Source organism: Seriola aureovittata, chromosome 7 (genome assembly GCF_021018895.1).
Source record: "Seriola aureovittata isolate HTS-2021-v1 ecotype China chromosome 7, ASM2101889v1, whole genome shotgun sequence".
Taxonomy (NCBI): domain Eukaryota; kingdom Metazoa; phylum Chordata; class Actinopteri; order Carangiformes; family Carangidae; genus Seriola; species Seriola aureovittata.
This window is the reverse complement of record NC_079370.1, coordinates 6051842-6071241: the sequence shown is the minus strand read 5'-3', so window position 1 is coordinate 6071241 and position 19400 is coordinate 6051842. Positions and strand designations below refer to the sequence as shown.

The 19400-nt window shown below is 43.3% G+C and overlaps 2 protein-coding genes across 3 annotated transcripts; one reads left to right on the top strand and one right to left on the bottom strand.

Annotated features, from left to right (window-relative positions):
- Positions 1-730: 730 nt before the first annotated feature.
- LOC130172479 (sialic acid-binding Ig-like lectin 15) lies at positions 731-6437 on the bottom strand. 2 transcript variants are annotated; one of them, XM_056381237.1, is made up of 8 exons: positions 6347-6437; positions 4363-4740; positions 3389-3748; positions 2844-2990; positions 2633-2674; positions 1747-1866; positions 1219-1263; positions 731-1014 (listed from the first exon to the last, which is right to left on the bottom strand). In XM_056381237.1, the coding sequence occupies exons 1-8, from the start codon at positions 6396-6398 to the stop codon at positions 980-982; spliced, it is 1179 nt and encodes a 392-aa protein (XP_056237212.1). In that variant the 5' UTR covers positions 6399-6437; the 3' UTR covers positions 731-979. The 2 variants fall into 2 exon arrangements, with proteins under 2 accessions (XP_056237212.1, XP_056237213.1); XM_056381238.1 differs by having other exon boundaries at positions 1768-1866.
- A 962-nt stretch (positions 6438-7399) lies between these two features.
- Positions 7400-10610, top strand: si:dkey-11p23.7 (V-set and Ig domain-containing protein). Its single transcript, XM_056381936.1, has 3 exons — positions 7400-7535; positions 9305-9694; positions 10086-10610. The coding sequence occupies exons 1-3, from the start codon at positions 7481-7483 to the stop codon at positions 10508-10510; spliced, it is 870 nt and encodes a 289-aa protein (XP_056237911.1). The 5' UTR covers positions 7400-7480; the 3' UTR covers positions 10511-10610.
- Positions 10611-19400: the final 8790 nt, after the last annotated feature.

The window sequence follows — 19400 nt, the reverse complement described above, 5'->3', positions numbered from 1 at the left end:
GAGAGATAATGTAACCTTGCAAACAGAGACGCCGCAACGGGTCAGGCAACCCAGGCAATTGCCTAGGGCCCCGAGCTGAAGGGGGACGGGACGGGACATCTAAGCGGGTGTTTCTCATGCTAGGTGTTGCTGTGAAGATATTATGCATCATCCCTCTCTGAAATCACCACAGGTGTGTACATTTTAGTAAAACATATTCATGGATGCTTGTAAACCTTGTTTTGTTGTGGAATTTGCTTTTAATTATTTTTTGTGTAAGTTGATGTTGAAACAAACATCAGGATGATTTTTGTGTCGGTGTTAATGTAAGTCATGCCTATATGATTGAATGACATGTAATTATCAGATAACATTTTTTATTAATTGATTTTGTATTTTATTTTATTATTTATTTTATTTTATTTTATTTACATGTTTTGAGTTAAACTCAAGTCCATGGACAGACTGAAATCACCACAGGAATAAATCTGAGTTCGACAGGTCATACCAGTGTTCAGCATCTGATTGTGCACCTGAACGCAGCGTAGTCGGGACACACAGACTAATGCATTCAGGTGCCTTAAATCATTGTAATGATGAACTGGCAAAAAGGTGATTAAAGTTGAAACCTTAACTTCAGTCTGTTTCTGCACAAGGTTCCAGCATGTGGAGACGTTACTTACAGGTAACGACCAGGTAACGTCCAGAGCGTCTGACGCTTCCTCCAAGAATCAGACTATCACAATATAAGAGGAACAGAAAGATCAGTAACGGAAATGACTCTTTATTAAACAACCAATCATAAGTGAAGCACATGAGAACAAGAGAATAAAACATATGAAACATATGTACAGACTATGTGCAGATTCCAGGAAATAGCACATCACTTATTTTTACATGTTTGTTGTTCCTGAAAGATAAAGAATAAAATATAAATGTGTGTGAATCAGCTGTTGTCCTCATTGTTCATCACATCAGGCTGATAACGTCCATCCCTCAGTCAGGACCGGACGTTCACAACAGCGTACAGGACACCTGCCGAAACAACAGCTCAGCCTTTAACACACATGATGACAAACAGTTCAGACACATAAAGAAACAGCTGCTGATTATTGATCTGTTGATTGTCTGATCGATAGTGAAATGAAAAGCTCAGTGCTGACAGTGTCTCTGTTGTATAGTGATTGACAGATGTGAATGAGTGTGGGATTTGTCCTGTTTGTGCGGAGTCACACTCACCTGTCTCCTCGTGTTGCCGTGAGCCGATGACATCAGCAGGTGGCGCTGTGACGACAAAAACAACACGTCGTCAGTCGTTTTATTTTGGAGGAATAGTTTGAGCATGTGTGTGAACAGTAGTGAAGCTGCTGATGCTTTGATCACAGTCTCTGTTCAAACATTTGTCTCTTTAAATACACGACAGTGAATTATCATCAGCTGCTGCAGGAGCTGAGAACGCGACTGTTTCTCTTCCAGCGTCTCACTGTCATGGCCCTGAAACTCAGTTACACCTTGACTGAACTAAAATCTAATTAAATAGAAAAAACATTCACTAATTATGCCACAATTTAACTCAAATGTCTATAAGGATAAAATGAGGTGATGATATTTTATATCCAAAAGGTCAAAGGTCAACTTCACTGTGACATCATCATGTTCTGCAGAAACTCTAACTCAGGAAGGAGAGACTGTGACCGTGTTTCCTGTGACACAGAGAAGCTCAGAGAATCGTTTCTAACAGCTGAAGGAGGGAAATCTGTTTCTGACCTCCAGGTGAACGGGACTCACAGGAAGTGGACCTGCTCGGGATGACGGCTGAATAGACCAGCTTATCCTCGGCGTCGCCGTCAGCTGAAGAGTCACAGGCTCGCTGTCCATGATTCTTCACTTCACACGTCACAACATGAAACAAGAAGGTTGTTAATGTTTCCACCCGACTTCCTGTGAGCGCTAATGTCAGGTCGGATCGGTGATTAATCAGCTGATTATTTCTACGTTTCTTTTCTTTCTGTTCTGTAGCTTTTGTGGGAAATGTTTGTCTGTAGCTCGTCTGTTCCAACCCACTGATATGAGCCATATTGGTGGACCTTGGTTGCCATGGTTACATATAATAAACATGCAGCTAAGCTTACGTTTGGCTAGGTTTAGGAAAATATCGTGGTTTGGGTTAAAAATATGTCATTCTGTAAGATGAGAGGACCTTCGTTGTCATGGTGACAATGATAACGATGAGGTTAAGGTGGTTTCACACAGGTGTTGAACATTGAACCTCTTAAGGTGGACTTTTTCCCTCTTCATGCTACATCACCTGACATCCTCCTCTGCTCCTGTCATAATTACTATGGCCACTAGGTGTCGCCTAGCAACAAAACGTAACTATAGGTCATAATGAGCTGCTGCACAGACGAGCTGTGGGCTCGTTTCTTATTGGAGGACAGTCTCTTGTCTGTCTTCTCTGTTTCAGGATTGGTTGGTTTGATATTTTGGTCCCTCTGAGCCTCCGTACTAACGATAAAACACACTCCTCTCCTACTGTGCGGACAGAGACTGACTGAGGTGATGCACAGTACATATACAGACTGCAGGGACATAACTGAATAAAACTGTTTGCAGATGTGAAACTTTAAAGATAAATTAGGCTTTAACCACTTACTGAAGTCAGCGTTTCCATAAATAGGAGCAGAGTCAGATCGAGCTGAGGACAAAACAAGAGACACGTTAAAACAGAAGTGACATTTTGAAGTTGGAGATTGTTGGAATCAGCAGAAGGAAAATGAAAACGACTTGTTCTTTTAAACTGGGAGCAAGATGAGGGTCAGCAGGTGAAGAGGTTAAACCACCTGACGCTGGTTGGTTTGACTCACCTGAGTCAGTGATGTCACTTCTTTCTCCTGCTCTGACACTTTTACATGAAGCTCTTTTTAGATGAAAACATGGTTTCTTCTTCAGTGGAGGACATGCTGGAAGGTCACTTTCACCTGAATGCTGTGTACTGCACTGTGACATCACACCTGTGGGCGGAGCCTGTGTGTTTATAAATGTGGGGAGGACCAACTGTTTCACACTGACATGCACACGCTACCAGACCAGCTACCAATATTAAGACCAGAGAAACTCAGATGACATCACACACAGAGGGGGCGTGGCTTCGCTCTCATTACTCCACTATATCTTAACATGTTTGCTGCAGTTTTATTGTTTAAAATCAAGTGTGCAGAAGACATTTCCAGAGGATCAGTGGTCAAACTGTTCATTAGATGCAACACCAGACTTGTTCTTATCAATGACTCATAACTGATCTATAAAGATAATGAATTTATAACCATGAATAAATCAGTGAATCACAGCCCATGAAGCTGTAGAGCCTGAGCTCCGTATGATGGAGCCATATCGTTTCACAGCAGCTCACCTCTGTTCCTCAGGTAATAGATGATGACACCTGCAGAGAGCAGCAGCAGGAGGAGGAGTCCACACACAACCAGTGTTATCATCAGAGTGTCACTGGGTGGATACGTCCTCTCTGCATCGCCCAGCTCGCTCTCCGCCCTGCAGGTCAACACCTCCTCCTCCAGGTACGGCACAGAGCTCATCAGGCGGTACAGGCCGGACGGAGAGGACTCCCCCCGGGTCTCTATCTGCTTCCTGGAGGCCGACAGCCAGACGATCTCAGGCAGTGGGTGTCCCTCCACCTCACACTGCAGCCTCCGGGGGGCGCTGTTTGAGTCGGGGGATGTCTCCGCCACAGAGAGACTCAGGATCTGAGGTTCAGCTGCAAACACACAATCAGAATATGTGTTTATTTAGTTTTGTTGATTAAAAAGTAACATGAACACAGAATCTATATGTACCTTTAGAGTGGATTCAACATGAATGCTTTTAGTCTGATTTGGTGTCAGTACGACAACAACACTTAAAAATAAATCACTTGCCTTTCAGAGCTTCCATATCAAGTCATTCATTTTCACAGATACTCTGTTCCTGTTTTGTTCGGTACATTTAAAGTCCAGTTCTTCTGCACACGATAAACTGATCTGCTCTGTAAATCTCCAACAGGAGAAATGTATTCTTATTTTTTTGTTTCATAATTGCGACCCTGTCTTTGCGTTTGTCCATCAACACTGTTTTTCATTTTCATACAACAAATCATATTGGGGTTTTTTTCTTGTTTTTTTTAATAATAAAAAAAATATCTATATATAAAAATATATACATTTTTTTTAATTACAGCATTTTGTAATAATGTTTTCCTGTTTCATCACTTGACTCCTAACTGGGATGAGTTATTGTCATTTCAGTTTGATGATGAAATGATGGAAGATGAAAAAAACAAAAAGCATTAGGTCTGAAACAACAACATCTCTTTAACTCTCAGGTGAATCTTACCTGTCACATGAAGCTTTGTCGCTGTCTGGTAACTATCCCTCTGGACCTCCAGCTCCACTCTGCAGAAGTATCTTTCATTATCCATCAGCTGTGTCTTCCTGATGAGGAGGGACAGCTCCCCCCGTCGAGGGTCTCCAGCCAGGGAATGTTTCAATCCAGAAGCTGAACAGTTGCCAAGTCCGTCCATAGAGTTGTTTCTAACTGAACAGATGAAGAACGGTGAAGCTTTTGGTTCTCTGGCCAGCCATTTCACAGTGATCTCCCCTGAATACTGCTGCTGACGGGGGTGGGTGAAGGAGCAGCTGAGGAAGGCGTCTTCTCCTCTGGAGACAGTGACCTCTGGAGGGACCACCATGTCCCAAGGCGTTGAGAGAGACCCTGTAGAGGAGGATCACATCACATGAACCATGACAGCTGTGTTGGGTTGGTGTTTGCTATTGAACTGAGCTGAAACACAATACTTATAGTTAAAAGTGGCTCTGTCGATGATGCTTGCTTTCATTACCCGCACGCAATGAACCTTGGGATAGGTAAGACCTGTTCTTTGGTGAAAGTCGCTTAAAGAAGCAGTAGTTTAGCATACATGCTAATTTGAAGAGCGAGGTACTTTAGCCTAGCAGTTAGCGCTAGCATCTCTCTCTCTCGGTGTGTCTCGGATCAACAGGTGAACTTGTTCATCAGAGTGTGGTGTTGTCGTAACTTCACTATAGAGGATTGAGATGTTTATTACAGCCTCAGGGAGTCTGCTGCTTCACCTCCGGCTCCAATCTGTGACCGTCTGTGTTCACGGCGGCCTTTAGCGTGATCCAATCAGATGGTGCTGTGTTGGCGGGACACTGTGACACAGGTTTGTTGAGTTTACTGAGATCACTCGACCCGTTTTTCACACAAACAAACTGCTGAAGTGAAAGTTCTGTCAAAAACTATGTTATTATGTATGTTTGGGTATTTTTAAGTAGTTATAAGGAAATTCCTTAGTGGGAATACGGAGTGTACCTGCGGATCACGTAGACTACCGCACTGGATGAAACAGGACTTACATGGTTCCCTGGAGGTGAGTTTAGATTCCTGCTCCTGTGTAGTCCCTGAACGATTCTTGTGCTGGTCTGCTGTGAAATTTTCCCTTTACATGAGCTGCTGAACACAACATTATATCTACATTAAACCTCAAACTGAGGATCCTCACACCACAGATGGACAAAGGGACCATTCTACACGTTTGGACCAGAATTTAACCTCCTGTGCAGAATCAAGTGCAGACAATTTCTAAGACTAAACTTTGAATCTGAATCGGCTTCAAACTGAGGTGAAGCTGAGGTGGTTCAGGCCTCTGGTCAGGATCCTCCTGGATGTCTTCCAGCGGTGGTTTTTCAGAGTACGTCCAACTGGTAGGAGACGCTGAGGTGGACCCAGAACACACTGGAGAGGGGACACTTCAAGATCCTCCAGGAGGGGATGGAAAATGTTGCTGGGGAGGAGGATGTCTGGGCTGCTTATAACTTTCTGCCATCACAACCAGAGTCTGGATAAGCAGCAGTGGATGAATGGATGGATGGATGAATGATGATTTGTCTTCTGTGGCTCTGGAAAATTACCCAGATGATTCATGAGGGTTATTTGTTTCTGAGATGATGTCATTAGGACCTGGACATCTCTGTCTCTCAGTCTCATACTTTACAAACTCTTGGAAGGATTGTGGTGAAATGAGGTTCAGACGTTCGTGTTGCTCTCAGGATGATCTGCAGTAACTCTGTTCATCCTCTGACTTTTCACGTAGCATCATCATCAACATTTCAGTTCAAAGTTTGATCAAACTTTCTTTCTTCTTCTTTTTGAAATCTGTCTCCTGTGATTTCCACCACAGACTGACAGACTGAGTCGCTGGAGGAGCCCTGTCATTAACATACATTCAATTAAACTCGAACCACAAACCAGCTTCAGACGTTTGGTCCATCCCACATGAGCAGGTGATAAAGGGTCTTACCTGTGACGATCACAGACAGAATCAGAAAGAAGGACTGAGTCTGCAGCCACATCCTCAGACTGATCGGACACAAGTGACACCCAACGGGAGAAGCCAAGTCCTCAAACATTCAATCTAGAATTGGAATTGAGGAAGTTCCGTGTCACGTGACATGAATATTTCCTGTTTGTGGGACGCAGCTTTAAGGGAAGTCACACAGAGTATTCAACACACACCCACCTAACACATTGTGTTTTTCATTTCATTCGGATCTAAGTGGTTCATCACCTGGAGAGCAGGAATGGGATGACAGACAGACAGACAGTCAGACAGACAGTCACTGAACCTGTAATTTCACACTCTGAAGTTCAGGATTGAACATGTTTTTATTTTTATTTTTATGTGTATTTTTCCTCGTGTGTTTTTAGTATTTTGAATCTATTAAATTAAGAAGCGGGTCAAAGGTCGAACACAAACAGTTCATCATAGTTCATTGATCCCACTTCGTCTCAGTTGGTGTTACACCTGTTTTTAAAAGGTTAAGGGTCACCGTTTCCAATAAGAGAAAACACGAAAACAAACACACGCTTAATAAAAGTCACAGCACTTACAAACGCTGGTAATGTTAACCATGATGTGTGTGTGTGTTTCTTTACTTCTTCTGTTCATGAGTTGGACAATGTCTAAATCCACAATCTAAATGTCATGTATTGTATTTTCAGTTATAAGCATGTTTATTTATTTATGTATCAATTTATTTATTGATTAATTTGTCCATTCATGTATTCATCTATCAATTCATTCATTTTGTCTTCAGGGAGATTCATGTCATGCATCACGGTGCTTTTCCTCACTCTGACCAGCAGAGGTCGCCATCCAGCTGTGATTTTAAAAGCTTCCAGTGATGAAGAGTTGATCATGGCTGTGAGGAAACCGTCAGCGGTTCACGACGCTTCACTTCACCATCAGGAGCAAGAAACTCACTCAGGATGAAACAGCCTCATCTCTGCTCCACAACTGCCTCCTAAAAATAAAAAAGAGGAAGACTGGCAGGAAAACGCACAGTCTGGAGGTTGTGAGTCACATGAATCGCACACACTCACACTCACACACACATATTCACCTCATACCTTGTGTGTGGTGTCTTCAGTCATCATGGTGGCCTGGTTGCTCTGTAGCTCTGTGAGTCTGCTGCTGTCTGCTGCAGGAGGTGAGCTGCTTCACACACCGTCAGGCAGGTACATGATCTTCACGCTGTGGCTGTTTCTGTAGTTTCTGTTCTGAGCTGGACACACAGACGTGTCTGAAGGACTGAGGCGGAGCTGTAGGAGGGACATAAAACAGTGTTGTGTTATATTATTGTTGTCATTCAGTGACTCACACCTGCTCAGTCTCACCTGTGGTCCTCTGGGTCACAGAGAAGGCTCAGTGTGAGTAGTGAATGTGTGAACAGGTGCTAAATGAAAGGATGAAATCTACAGTGATGTGGTCACCAGATGTGAACCAGCTGATTTCAGAGCAGTTCTCTCCAAAATCCAGTTTAAACAAGTTGATTAATTAGTTGTTTAATCGATCAGTCAATGGACAGAAACTATATTTCTTCTGTGAACTAAATCTCTGACTTTTAACTTTGGATATTTGTGAGGAGCATTTTTTAGATGAACAACTATTCAATTAATTGAGAAAATAATCAACATATTACAGTTTTTTATATATTGCTAACAAGCATCGGCCAATACTGATGCCGCTCTTCATAGTGTCTGCATCTCGGCCAAACTGTTCATCTCTCCTCACCTGTGTCATTTTTCAAGGTCAATCAGTATTTAATTTCATTACATTATAAGAATATCACCTTTTCACTTTATTGACTGCACTAAAGTAAATGTGACAAGTGAATCAGAAAATAACAATTTGCTTCAATATCCTTTATTTTTTCTATATCTTTGGATAGTCATTTATTTGAAACAAAAAAATAATTCCTGAAATTCCAGGGCTGCAATAATAACTTCAAAAACAAAATGTACAGTTTAATAACTTCATCCACAAAGATGAACTTATGTACAGTTTACCTGCTCCATCTCCATGACTCTCTAAACTACAGTAAATCAGTGTCACAGTATCTACATGTGTAGCTGTGTATTTCCCTGTTTGGTTATTGAGCAGCTCACCTGGACATATCGATGCCACAGTCCCTTCCTTCCTCATTATTTCATTTTACTGTAAATATTCTGCTCAGATTTTCTATATGTTTCAATATGTTTCCTGCAGAAATGCATGAGATTTCATGTCATTCTGTTTTGCAGTCTGTTTTGAAAACAGTGTGTTAGCAGTGTGTTCGAGTGTTTAGCTGGTGGAGTGTGAATGAGAGAAGAGTTCATGGGTTTTGGGAAATGTGGTAATTGATGATTTTAGTGATGCAGCGATGAAATGATTGACAATTACGTTCACGTAGACTTCAGTTTCTGACTGTTCACAATTGAAACAAACTGTAATCAACAATGAAAATACATGTTGTGTTTAGTCTGTCACCCGCCTGTATGTGGTGCGGGCAGATTGATGAGTACGTCTCCGCCATGCTAGCACGTCTCTGAGGACTGCGGTGTGTCGTTGTCGTCTGGCGCCACCATCACGTCACGATTGAATGCTCTATGACCAAACACCTGCAGAACTGATGAGGCTCCATCAGCCTCAGCTGTGCTTAAAACTAAGATGGAGAACATGGTGACATCATACATGCTAAACATTAGCATTTAGCATCAAGGCATTGCTAAGTCTAAGTTAGCATTGCTGTAGCCTCTTTGTGTTGTTAAACTGTTTAATAAAAAAGGTCCAACCAGCGAATCAGACACTTTGTAGTTGGGAGGCGGAGCTAAGATGAAATGTGAGACTGTGTCTTTAAAGTAATCAATGACCTGACTGTTTATTGGAGAATTGTCAGCTGTTCTAAGACACACCCTCCCTTTTCCCCCCTCCCACCAGCCCTCGGCTCTGGAGATGACGGCTGGTCAATGAAGGTGCAGCCGGAGGTCCGAGCCATTGACGGTTACCCGGTGGTGCTGCCCTGCACCTTCAGCCACCCGCAGCACTCCCAGCATTCCTCCCTGCAGGTGTTGTGGCGTCTGGGTCACGGGCAGGGCGCCGTTGTGCTTTACCGCTGCACTAGCCGGCCCGGGGCCCCCACCTGCGAGCCAGGGCCCCAGCAGGACCAGCGCTACCGGTTGGAGGGAAATCCAAGAGAGCACGACCTGTCGCTGCGCATCAACAGCGCCACCCTGCAGGACAGTGGTCGCTACTACTGCAGGGTGGAGGTTCAGGGACGAGAGCACGTCAGCTTCGAGGACAAGATGGGGACCAGACTGAGAGTGGAGGGTACGGGGCCCGGGGCAGGGTCGACCCACTGAGGGGCCCGGGTGAAGATTTGTTGTTGGGTCCCTCTGTTTCACTCTAGAACTGAAACAATTAATCAAATCAATCGACTGACAGAACATTCGTTGTGATAATTGATAGATTATTCTAATTAGTATTTTAATGATTTTAACAGTCCAGGTTTTAAAACTAGATTTTGAGTCTCTCCACCAGAGCAGAGCCACAACATGGAGGATCAGTCAGTTCATATTCCACTTCAATGTAATTTACTGTTGATTGAATCATGACCCCTGGGGCCCCGGGGCAGTTGCCAAGTTGGTTACCCAGCCCTGCCAGCAGGGGCAACAGTGGTACTGTATTTTCCTCATGTGTTTTCCCTCCTGTCTGTCTGCAGCTCCTCCGAAGATCCTGGCTCTGACGGTGGAGGGCGGGGAGCAGTCCGGTTACAGAGCTCTGTGTCGGGTCCAGGGCTCCCCCCTGCCCGACGTGCAGTGGCTCGGTCCAGACGACCTGCTGGAGGGCTCGCCGGTCGGCCCGCTAGCTCAGGGCACCCCGGCTCACTACCACACCGTCAGCCAGCTGAGAGACGTGGAGCCGGGCCAGCAGTACACCTGCAGCGCCTCCAACCCGCTGGGTAAAGAGCAGGCCACCCTCTACGTCCTGCCCCCCCAACCCCTGCACTCCGTGGCCGGGGCATCGCCTCCACTCCTGCTCCTCCTGTCAGTGTCTGTGGGGGCAAAGGTCATCCTGCTGGTTGGGATGGGGGTGTGGATTGTGCAGGGGGGAGTTCTGCAGGGAGTCAGCTGCTGGTGGAAGTGACCTGCTCTGACGTAATCTAATGTTCTTTATGCATCACTATAAATAAAAATCATTTATAATCAGTAAATAAAGATGTGATGACTGTTTCTAACCTTATCTGTTAGACCACCAGTGAAGGCTGCTGCATAAACAGATAGAGCAACAATATAGTGAGACAGAGTAAATATAAAATATGTTTGTAATATTCTATAAAATACAAACGTTGCTGACAAATACTGAAAAACAGAAAACCACGAGACTTTTAACTCCGTATCAGAAATAATCTCCATCCACACTAACACACCTGAAAACACAGATCACGTGACCATCTCCTACACTGAGCATGTGCGAGCCGGTGTAAACAGGAAGTAGATTGTCTCCTCTGCAGTAAATCCTCTGAAGGAGGAGCAAAGACATTAAGCAATAAAATAGATAATGTATCAGATGATACGTGGCTTGTGAAAAGTTGACCCAATATTTATTTCGGTGACTATAGTGCGAAAGAATCGATGACAATCTGTGATCAGGTTCACGTCTCCCATCGGAATGAACAGACTCGGACCTGCCGCTGGTCTCCTAAAGGGGCGGGGAGGGGGAGAAACCCACGTGACACACTTACAGGAAATAATTGAAAGTGAACCGTCTCTTCTCTTCGAGCTGCAGATCTACGTCACACTATTTGGCATTCGCGCATTTTGTGTGAGCGCGTGAGAGGTGCTGAAAGCAGGTTGGTTAGCCTCATTCACAAATTAAAAACAAGAAAAATAATACATTTAAATCCCTTTCCTATGATGACGCCATTGATAATTTCTTATCTGTAGCTAAATGTGCGGTTACTGAATAAACAATGTTCCTTCATTAGCTACGCCTAGCTAGCACATGGTTTAGTTTTCTGATCTGTCATTGACTGAAAATGTAAAATAGGGTTGTGTATGTATGTGTACCACGAGCTGGCTATTGTGTCTGTTTGTTTAAATGTAGGTACTATTTATCTTGCTAGCAATTAGAAAGTCTTATATCCCTACAAGCACTCTCTCGGTTGGTTACATTTGCATATAAATATCAATTGACCATGTGTTTACTTTCTTCACTAACTCAGGCAAAAATGGAAAGACTGAAACGAGAGAGATAAAGAGATAAAGGACAAGATGAGGAGACGGACAGAAACAGAAGAAGAAGAGCAGGTACTGCCCACTGTGCCCAGGATAGCATTAGCATTATGTCCCTGTGCTAGTCAACACAAACAAAACTGACTGCAGCATGCACCAAACCCCCCCAACAATCCCTCTCTGTGGTTCTAAAACCCTGAGGACGGACGGCCATGTTCACCACAACACAGCCCCCGAGTCTTCAAAATAAAACGCAACCCCAGAGTTTTCAAAATAAAACAAAGTAGAGGACGCCAGGAGCAAACATGACAGAAGTGATGAGTGGTTACTGGTTACGACATCAGATGTTAATATGTTAAATGTTGAAGCTCTTTTCAGCCTTTGCTCCTGATTTTGGCAACAAACGAAAATCACATTAAACTTCAGAAGATTAAATAATAAAGAAGGGAAACAACAGCTGTGTATTTCACACATTATGATGAATTTAATGGTACACTCCAAAACATCACAAATTCAACTGAGCCAAGTCTTTCTACATACGGTCTGAAAGCTGGTTTTGAAGTAAAGACACAAAAGTGTTTGAAATTACGTCCTCTAAACGATCGATCAATTCCTAATTCATATATAATTTTTATGTCACTATATACTGTCACCCTCTTCGATTGTCTGTATCCAAAAACATTCTCTGTCTGTGTGGAAAGTTAAAGGAAAACATGGAGTCATCATAAAACCAAGAAAGGTCAAATTAGAAATTCTCCCTTTTGTGATTTTCTCTCACAGGAGAACACAGGTGATTTACAGAGCAGATAACAAGCATCATATTTCATTTCTGTGGCTGTCATGAAACAGTTTTCCACATGTCTGTTTGTTTTCAGTGGATCATGGATCATGGAAAGTTTCTGGTGTTTTCATCAAACTACACTATACAACAGAACGTTGGAGGGAACGCTGCGGGCTGCAGGTTCCTGAACACACCGTCACTGATCACATGGCTGATCCTCTAGTTCATATATTTGAAACTTATTGTAACAACATTAATAATATCAGTCAACTATAAAGGATGTCTATATGATTATGAATATATATACCTAACCACAGAGGGGGTGTTGTGGGGGTGGGTGGATAACAACCATCATCCCTCTGAAACGACCCACGTGTCATATTCATCCATCCACCTGACGTGGACTTTGTCACCGACCCTTTTCCTTTTGCTCCTGTCATCACTACAACTACTAGATGTTGCCTAGCAACAAAACCTACCTATGATGTCATAACAACCTGCTGCACAGATGACCTGTGAGCTCGTTTTCCACAGAAGAGAAACACTATCTGACGGAGGAACAGACTTGGACACAACACCGGTCTTCTGATGGGGTTGGTTCATGTTTTCCCGCCCGTTCACCGATCCTGTTCAGTTAGGGAAGCGCGGGGGGGGGGGGGGGGAGGGGCAAGAGGACGGGCTTGCTGTAGCAGAGAGGACGGGCAGTCTTGCAGCAGTCCTTGTCACTCCACCCAAAGTCCTTTTTCAGACTCATGATGGCACACTGGCCGTCGTCCGCATTTCCGGGCTCCCCCTTCTCCCAGTTGGTGTCAGTGACTGGGTCTTTGTTCAGCCAGTACCACTCTCCGGTCAGGGAGCTTCGGCGCATGCCAATCCACACGTCCCGCACGTTGTCGCTGTTGGCCTGGACAATCTTTTTGTGGATGTGTGCCCAGAGTGTGGCATTGGACAGGCTGACCAGCTCCAGGTTCTTGTCTCTGCAGTACTGCAGAGATTCACGCCAGCCGAGGGCCTCGTTTCCCAATTCTACAACCTCTGGAGTCAAGGTGCAGCCCCTTGGATCTGTAGAGCAGAGGAAGACACACAATGGGTATTTGTCTCTTTGTGGTTGTTTGTCTCTTTGTGGTTGTTTGTCTCTTTGTGGTTGTTTTGTGTCTTTTTGTGGTTGTTTGTCTCTTTGTGATTGTTTGTCACTTTGTGGTTGTTTTGTGTCTCTTTGCGATTGTTTGTCTCTGTGGTTGTTTTGTTTCTCTTTGTGGTTGTTTGTCTCTTTTTGGTTGTTTTTTGTCTCTTTATGGTTGGTTTTAATCTCTTTGTGATTGTTCGTCTATTTGTGGTTGTTTTGTGTCTCTTTGTGGTTGTTTGTCTCTTTGTGGTTTTGTGTCTCTTTGTGGTTGTTTTGTGTCTCTTTGTGGTTGTTTTGTGTCTCTTTGTGGTTGTTTGTCTCTTTTTGGTTGTTTTTTGTGTCTTTGTGATTGTTTGTCTCTTTGAGGTAGGTTTGTGTCTCTTTGTGGTTGTTCGTCTCTTTTTGGTTGTTTCTTGTCTCTTTGAGGTAGGTTTGTGTCTCTTTGTGGTTGTTTGTCTCTTTGTGGTTGTTTTGTGTCTCTTTGTAGTCGTTTTGTGTCCCTTTGTAGTCGTTTTGTGTCTCCTTAATAGCCACCTCATTCAATGGTTCTGGCCCAGGGCCCCCTGACCCCTTGGGTCCCACAGGCCTGTTCAGTAATCTATGGATTAAAACCTGGATAAAAAAGTTGATTTATATGAACACAGGAGATACAGTGACGGTGAAGGTCCTCACCTGGACTTGTACTGATGATGGGAGCTGGGTTCCCAAACAGACCACTTTCAGTATGTCCCACAAAGTAGACGGCCATGTTGGAGGACTTGTGCCAGATGAAGTTCTGTGGCAGCGCCAATTTAAGTTCTGTAGAGACGAACTCTGTCCCTTTCAGCTTCTGCCACGCCGGATTCTTCAGAGGAAGATCTCCAATTTGAACCCCATCAGTGAAATCCTTGTGGACCACGATCACAGCAAAGCCCTTCGTGTCAGGGATGTGGTTGACTACAAAGCAGGAGGCGAAGTCCTCCTCTGGGACCAGAGCGAGGAGGAGGCCGGGCCGGTAGAGGATGGCTGTGCCGGAGGTCTTGACCAGCGGTGAGTCTGGGTCAAAGGCGACATTATAGGGTTTTTCCTTTGACAGGAGCAGAAATGTTTCCGCCACAGCGCCTGTGGCCAGAAAAGGAGGAATGTAGAACTTCAGCTTCTGGTTTCTGGCGGGCGGCAGCATGTTGTACAGCAGCCCACAGGTACAGTTCTGCCGGTTGGCACAAGGGTGAGCAAAGAGGACGGCCACCGGCTGATCAGCTGTCACAGCTCGCAACTCATCCCTTTCATGTACCCAGATTGAGGAGATCTGCTGGGGCTTAAGTGAAACCTTCTGAGTCCGTGCACCTGTGACAGTCACCTTGGTGTCCTGGTCCGCACTGACGATAATCAACTTGAACGGGTTTCTCTCAGTTACATTCACTGTGACTTGGTCGGTGGTTCCTTGGATTGAGGGTATCGGCGGGATGAGGTACTCTGTGCCCAGTTTCTCAGTCGGTATCACCAGAGCTGTCTGCAGACTGTTGCTTTTCTGGCTGATGGCCTGGACCGTGATCCTGTTGCTGCTGGTGATGACGAGAGTTTTCTCGGAGATTAAGGGCATCCTGAGCTCCAGTCTTGCATCAAGATCGAACTCCTTAGACTCTCCGGCGTTCATGTCTGCATTTGGGAGGTAGAAGGTGTGCTGTTTGAAGGTGATCTGTGTGTTATCGTGCAGGGCTGTGATCTGGACCTTGTTCTGGGGAGTAGCAGGATAATAATAGGCGATGTTCTCCGGAAAAACAACAATGAAGCTCAGACCAGTGTTGTTTTCTGGTGGACTGGATCCTGGAGAAGAAAAAAATCTGCTAAAGCAAAAATAAACTCAAACTGTGCAGTTTTCATTCCTTTGGATTCTGACTTTATAAAATGTTGTTCACTTGTGGCCCTAATCCTCGTCCTACTTTCAAACTGTAATTGCTGACATGTCAGTGTAATTCCATGAGGAGCCACAGGGAGGAGACAGAGGGTAACACTTTATAATACACTGATGAATACTGATGAAGTGACTGCGTGGATCAAGGAGAAAGAACTGTGTGTTTAATCAGGAATATATATGCTTATACTGGAACAATCCTGGGAAGGAAGTGAAGTTCAGGGAGATTAACTTAAAGAGCTCTGTGTGTAGACACACAGGAGTACATGTATATACACATATACAGGTGTACCTGAATGCAAACACATCATTTGAATGTGCACAACATTCAAATTTATGAATAAATTCAGACGTTTCTGTGACAGAAGCTTGTTACCCTCTGTGCTTCAGGTGTTTTCCACCATTCTCTGACGTTGTGAGGAGAAAACTTTATTCACTCAGTGGAAACACAAACATTCAAACCTGCGATGGAAACACAGCTGTGATCCGTCACATTATTCAGACCCAGCTGACACAGTATGTAATGAACCTGGGCCGGGGCAGCTGATGATGAATCATGACTTTACCTGCTGCCAGGTGATGCCTCCTGCTCATATGTTGAAGTGAGTTTAGCTCTGAGGTGTGAGCTGAGTGTGTGTGTTACCTGAGCTCAGAGCTGCCAGCAGCAGGACCAGGAGCGGCCCGGGACACATGGTGACACCGGGATCAGATGAGTCTGGTAAACCTGGACCCAGCACCTGGAATGACCTGTGGTTGAAACGAGTCGCTCCAGACTCAGGTGTGTGATACTCTATAGATAAAAGTCTGACTGATGATGTGAAAGGAAAAACAAACAAAAACTTTTGACACTAATAATTAAATGTCAGTTGCGAAATGAATCCCTAACTCACAAGTTTCCATTTCGTTTGTTTGTTTTGATTTTTCTTTCTTTCTTTTTTATTTTTATTTTGCCCCGCCCACACAGGACCTCCCCCATATATCAAATATGATTTAAAAGAAAAATGAATAAATAAATGACAATAAGAAAAACACAAAACAAACAGAAAAATTCACCAAATTAGCAAAATAATCGTAAATAACTTGAAACTAAAACTAAAATAAAAGATTAAACATCATAAAGAACTAATCAGACATCGTGTATGTTGAAGACGTGGTAAAGTGTGTGTGTCTGACCTGTTTAATGAAGAGGATGATGAAGATGAAGATGATCGACCTCTTGGGTGTTAACAGAATTAAATCTGAAGAAGTTCAGAGATTTAGAAATCAAAGCCTCAGAATCTTAAAATCTTAAAATCCAAAATAATTTCTCACCTCTCAGGTAAAATCTGTGTCTCACCTGTTTGCCAGCCGTCCAGTCTCCTGACTCATCTCCTCTTTCTCCTCCTCTTCCTCCTCCTCCTCCTCCTCTCCTTCACATATGGAAACACACATTTGTCAGTCAAACAGCAGCTGATTTGCATGAGACGAGCTTCAGTGTTCATGGGGGTTGGAGCTTCTACAGTTTGTGGTTCTACATCAGTTTTAAACCTGGTCTGTGGTTTTGGTTCTGGGGGCTCGTTCAGTCCGGTGGGACAGAACCAGTTCAGGTTCTGGTGAAGAGACTGAACCACGAGGAGCTGAGCTGAGCTGCTGCTGGTCGGCCAGTCGGTTGTTCCCTGATCTGATCTGGTGTCAGTTTGACAGTCAAATCAGTCGGAGCTGCACAAACAAACATTGAGCTCATGTCTGATTTCATCTGATTGAAGTTTCAGTTCCACTTCACAATAAGACGACCCTTATAAGGGATTTATAAATAGATTAATAATTCAGTTGTTAACACTTTGTAAATCATTATTACAGTTTTCATACATTGATGCAGGATCACTATTTGGCAAGATCAAGTTAATGTTTCCTACTCATTAATCTTACTAATGAGTTACGACCATTTATAACTGGTAAAAGGAGCCTGTTAGTAACTAATTAATAAATGATGATGTGTTTTACCCTTCACAATAAGACTCCCTTTTACCAGTTATAAATGTTTGTGTCTGCACCTGCAATGCTAAAGTCCTAAAGAAGAGACTTTATATCCATTGTGCAGAACAATCTGATGTATGAATTATAATATATATATATATATATATATATAGGGGAGAGTGGGGTAAGTTGTGCCATTTTTTTACTTAAAGTGCCTTTAAAGCAAGGGGATTACAGTAATGCCTCCAACTAAAATATGTACATATAGTTTAGGATGTTGTGCATCACACGGAACAATCACTTTGGATCTTAGATAAACTGTTTGAGAATTATAGCTTTAGAAAAAAAAGTGGTCAACTTACCCCCGCACCGGGGGTCACTGTTGGCCTTTTCATCCAATGTGTTATAACAGTTTATAAAGTATTTAGAAAGTGTTAATAAATTAATTAATAAACTAGTTATAAACCATTTATAAATCCTTTATAAGGGGAGTCTTATTGTGAAGGGGAACCAAAGTTTCCTGAATCACAGAGGAGGGATGTAAACTGAGTAACACGGTCCCCAGCTTTCTGCTCCAGCTTCATCTTTACTCTCTGCCGTGTATTGATCAGTTATTGATCCGGACATTTATTCTGACATCACTGCAGCACTGCGTGTGTTTCACATCTGTGGTTGTTTTCATATTTTCAGGTTCGTCCGTCTCATCCTCATGAACACGATACATCACTGATGTCTGGAGGGAACTTCTTCATATTTAGCACAAACATTCAAGGATGAACTGTTTGGTTTGGGTGGTCAAAGGTCAAAGGTAACGTGACCTCACAAAACTGTTTTTGGCCTCTTGAATGTGATATCTCAAGACCATCTTGTCCTTGGAGCAGTGATCATGTTGTCCTGCAGGTGTCTTTACACACACACACACACACACACACACACACACACAGCAGCACATAGTAATGATCACTTGTGTTGGTATCATTTGTTATAATCAGTATTGAAATGAATGTGCGACTCTGATCTTACATCATGTTGCCAAAAGTATGTGGACAGTAAAACGTGAGTGTTTAACCCTCCACGATCAATCACCTCACTGTTGTCCAACAGGGAGTCCTGGCTTCCTGTTGAATTAAATTTTACATCATGATGCTCTGCAGGTCTCTTTACACACACACACACACACACACACACAAACACACACACACACACAAACACACACACACACACACACACAGTAATCCTGCGCACACACCAAACCTTTTATTGTTCTGGTTGCTCTAGTTGTGTAACTGTGAGAGCTGTTATCTAACTGACTCTCAGAGCAACACTTTCCAAGAAAATAGGACAGTGTGTGTGTTTGGAAACTGAGGACAATTTATTTTATTTTATTTTTATTCTTATTTATTTTATTTTATTTGGGGGATTTTAAATGAATGTGTGTGATTATTGTCCTGAAACACACTCATCCCATGCATGCGAATATATATATATATATATATATATATATATATGCCTACTGTGTGTGTGTGTGTGTGTGTGTGTGTGTGTGTTCCTGTTTCTGCTAATCTTTAATCTGTCTCTAGATTACAATGTGCAGGAAGTCCTGAATAATGAATAATGACATCACTGTGCAGCTGTAGCCCCGCCCTCCTGATGACATCACACATAATGAGGACAGAGGTTTATTAGAGAGCTCAGACAGCGGAGCTCTTCATTGTGAGGAGTCAGCAGCAGCAGGATGGCCACGTTCGTCTCAGTGAGTAATTCAACCTCTTCACTTCTTCTTCATGTGTCTGATGATAAGAGACTGAGATCATGTGATGTGGAGGGAGACGCTGTCACATCCTTACCTAGAGAGTAGAAATCTGACTGAAGGCTCTTTGAGAAAAGATTATTTGACCAGACAGTTGATTAATTAGTGGATTTGTCCGTCAGCAGAAAATGAAGCATCTGTGTTGGTAATCAAATTAATTTTTTCTGTTTTTATCATGTGAAACGTGAAGATTTGATGCTTCTCTTTCATACATGACAGTAGAGTGACAGTAGAG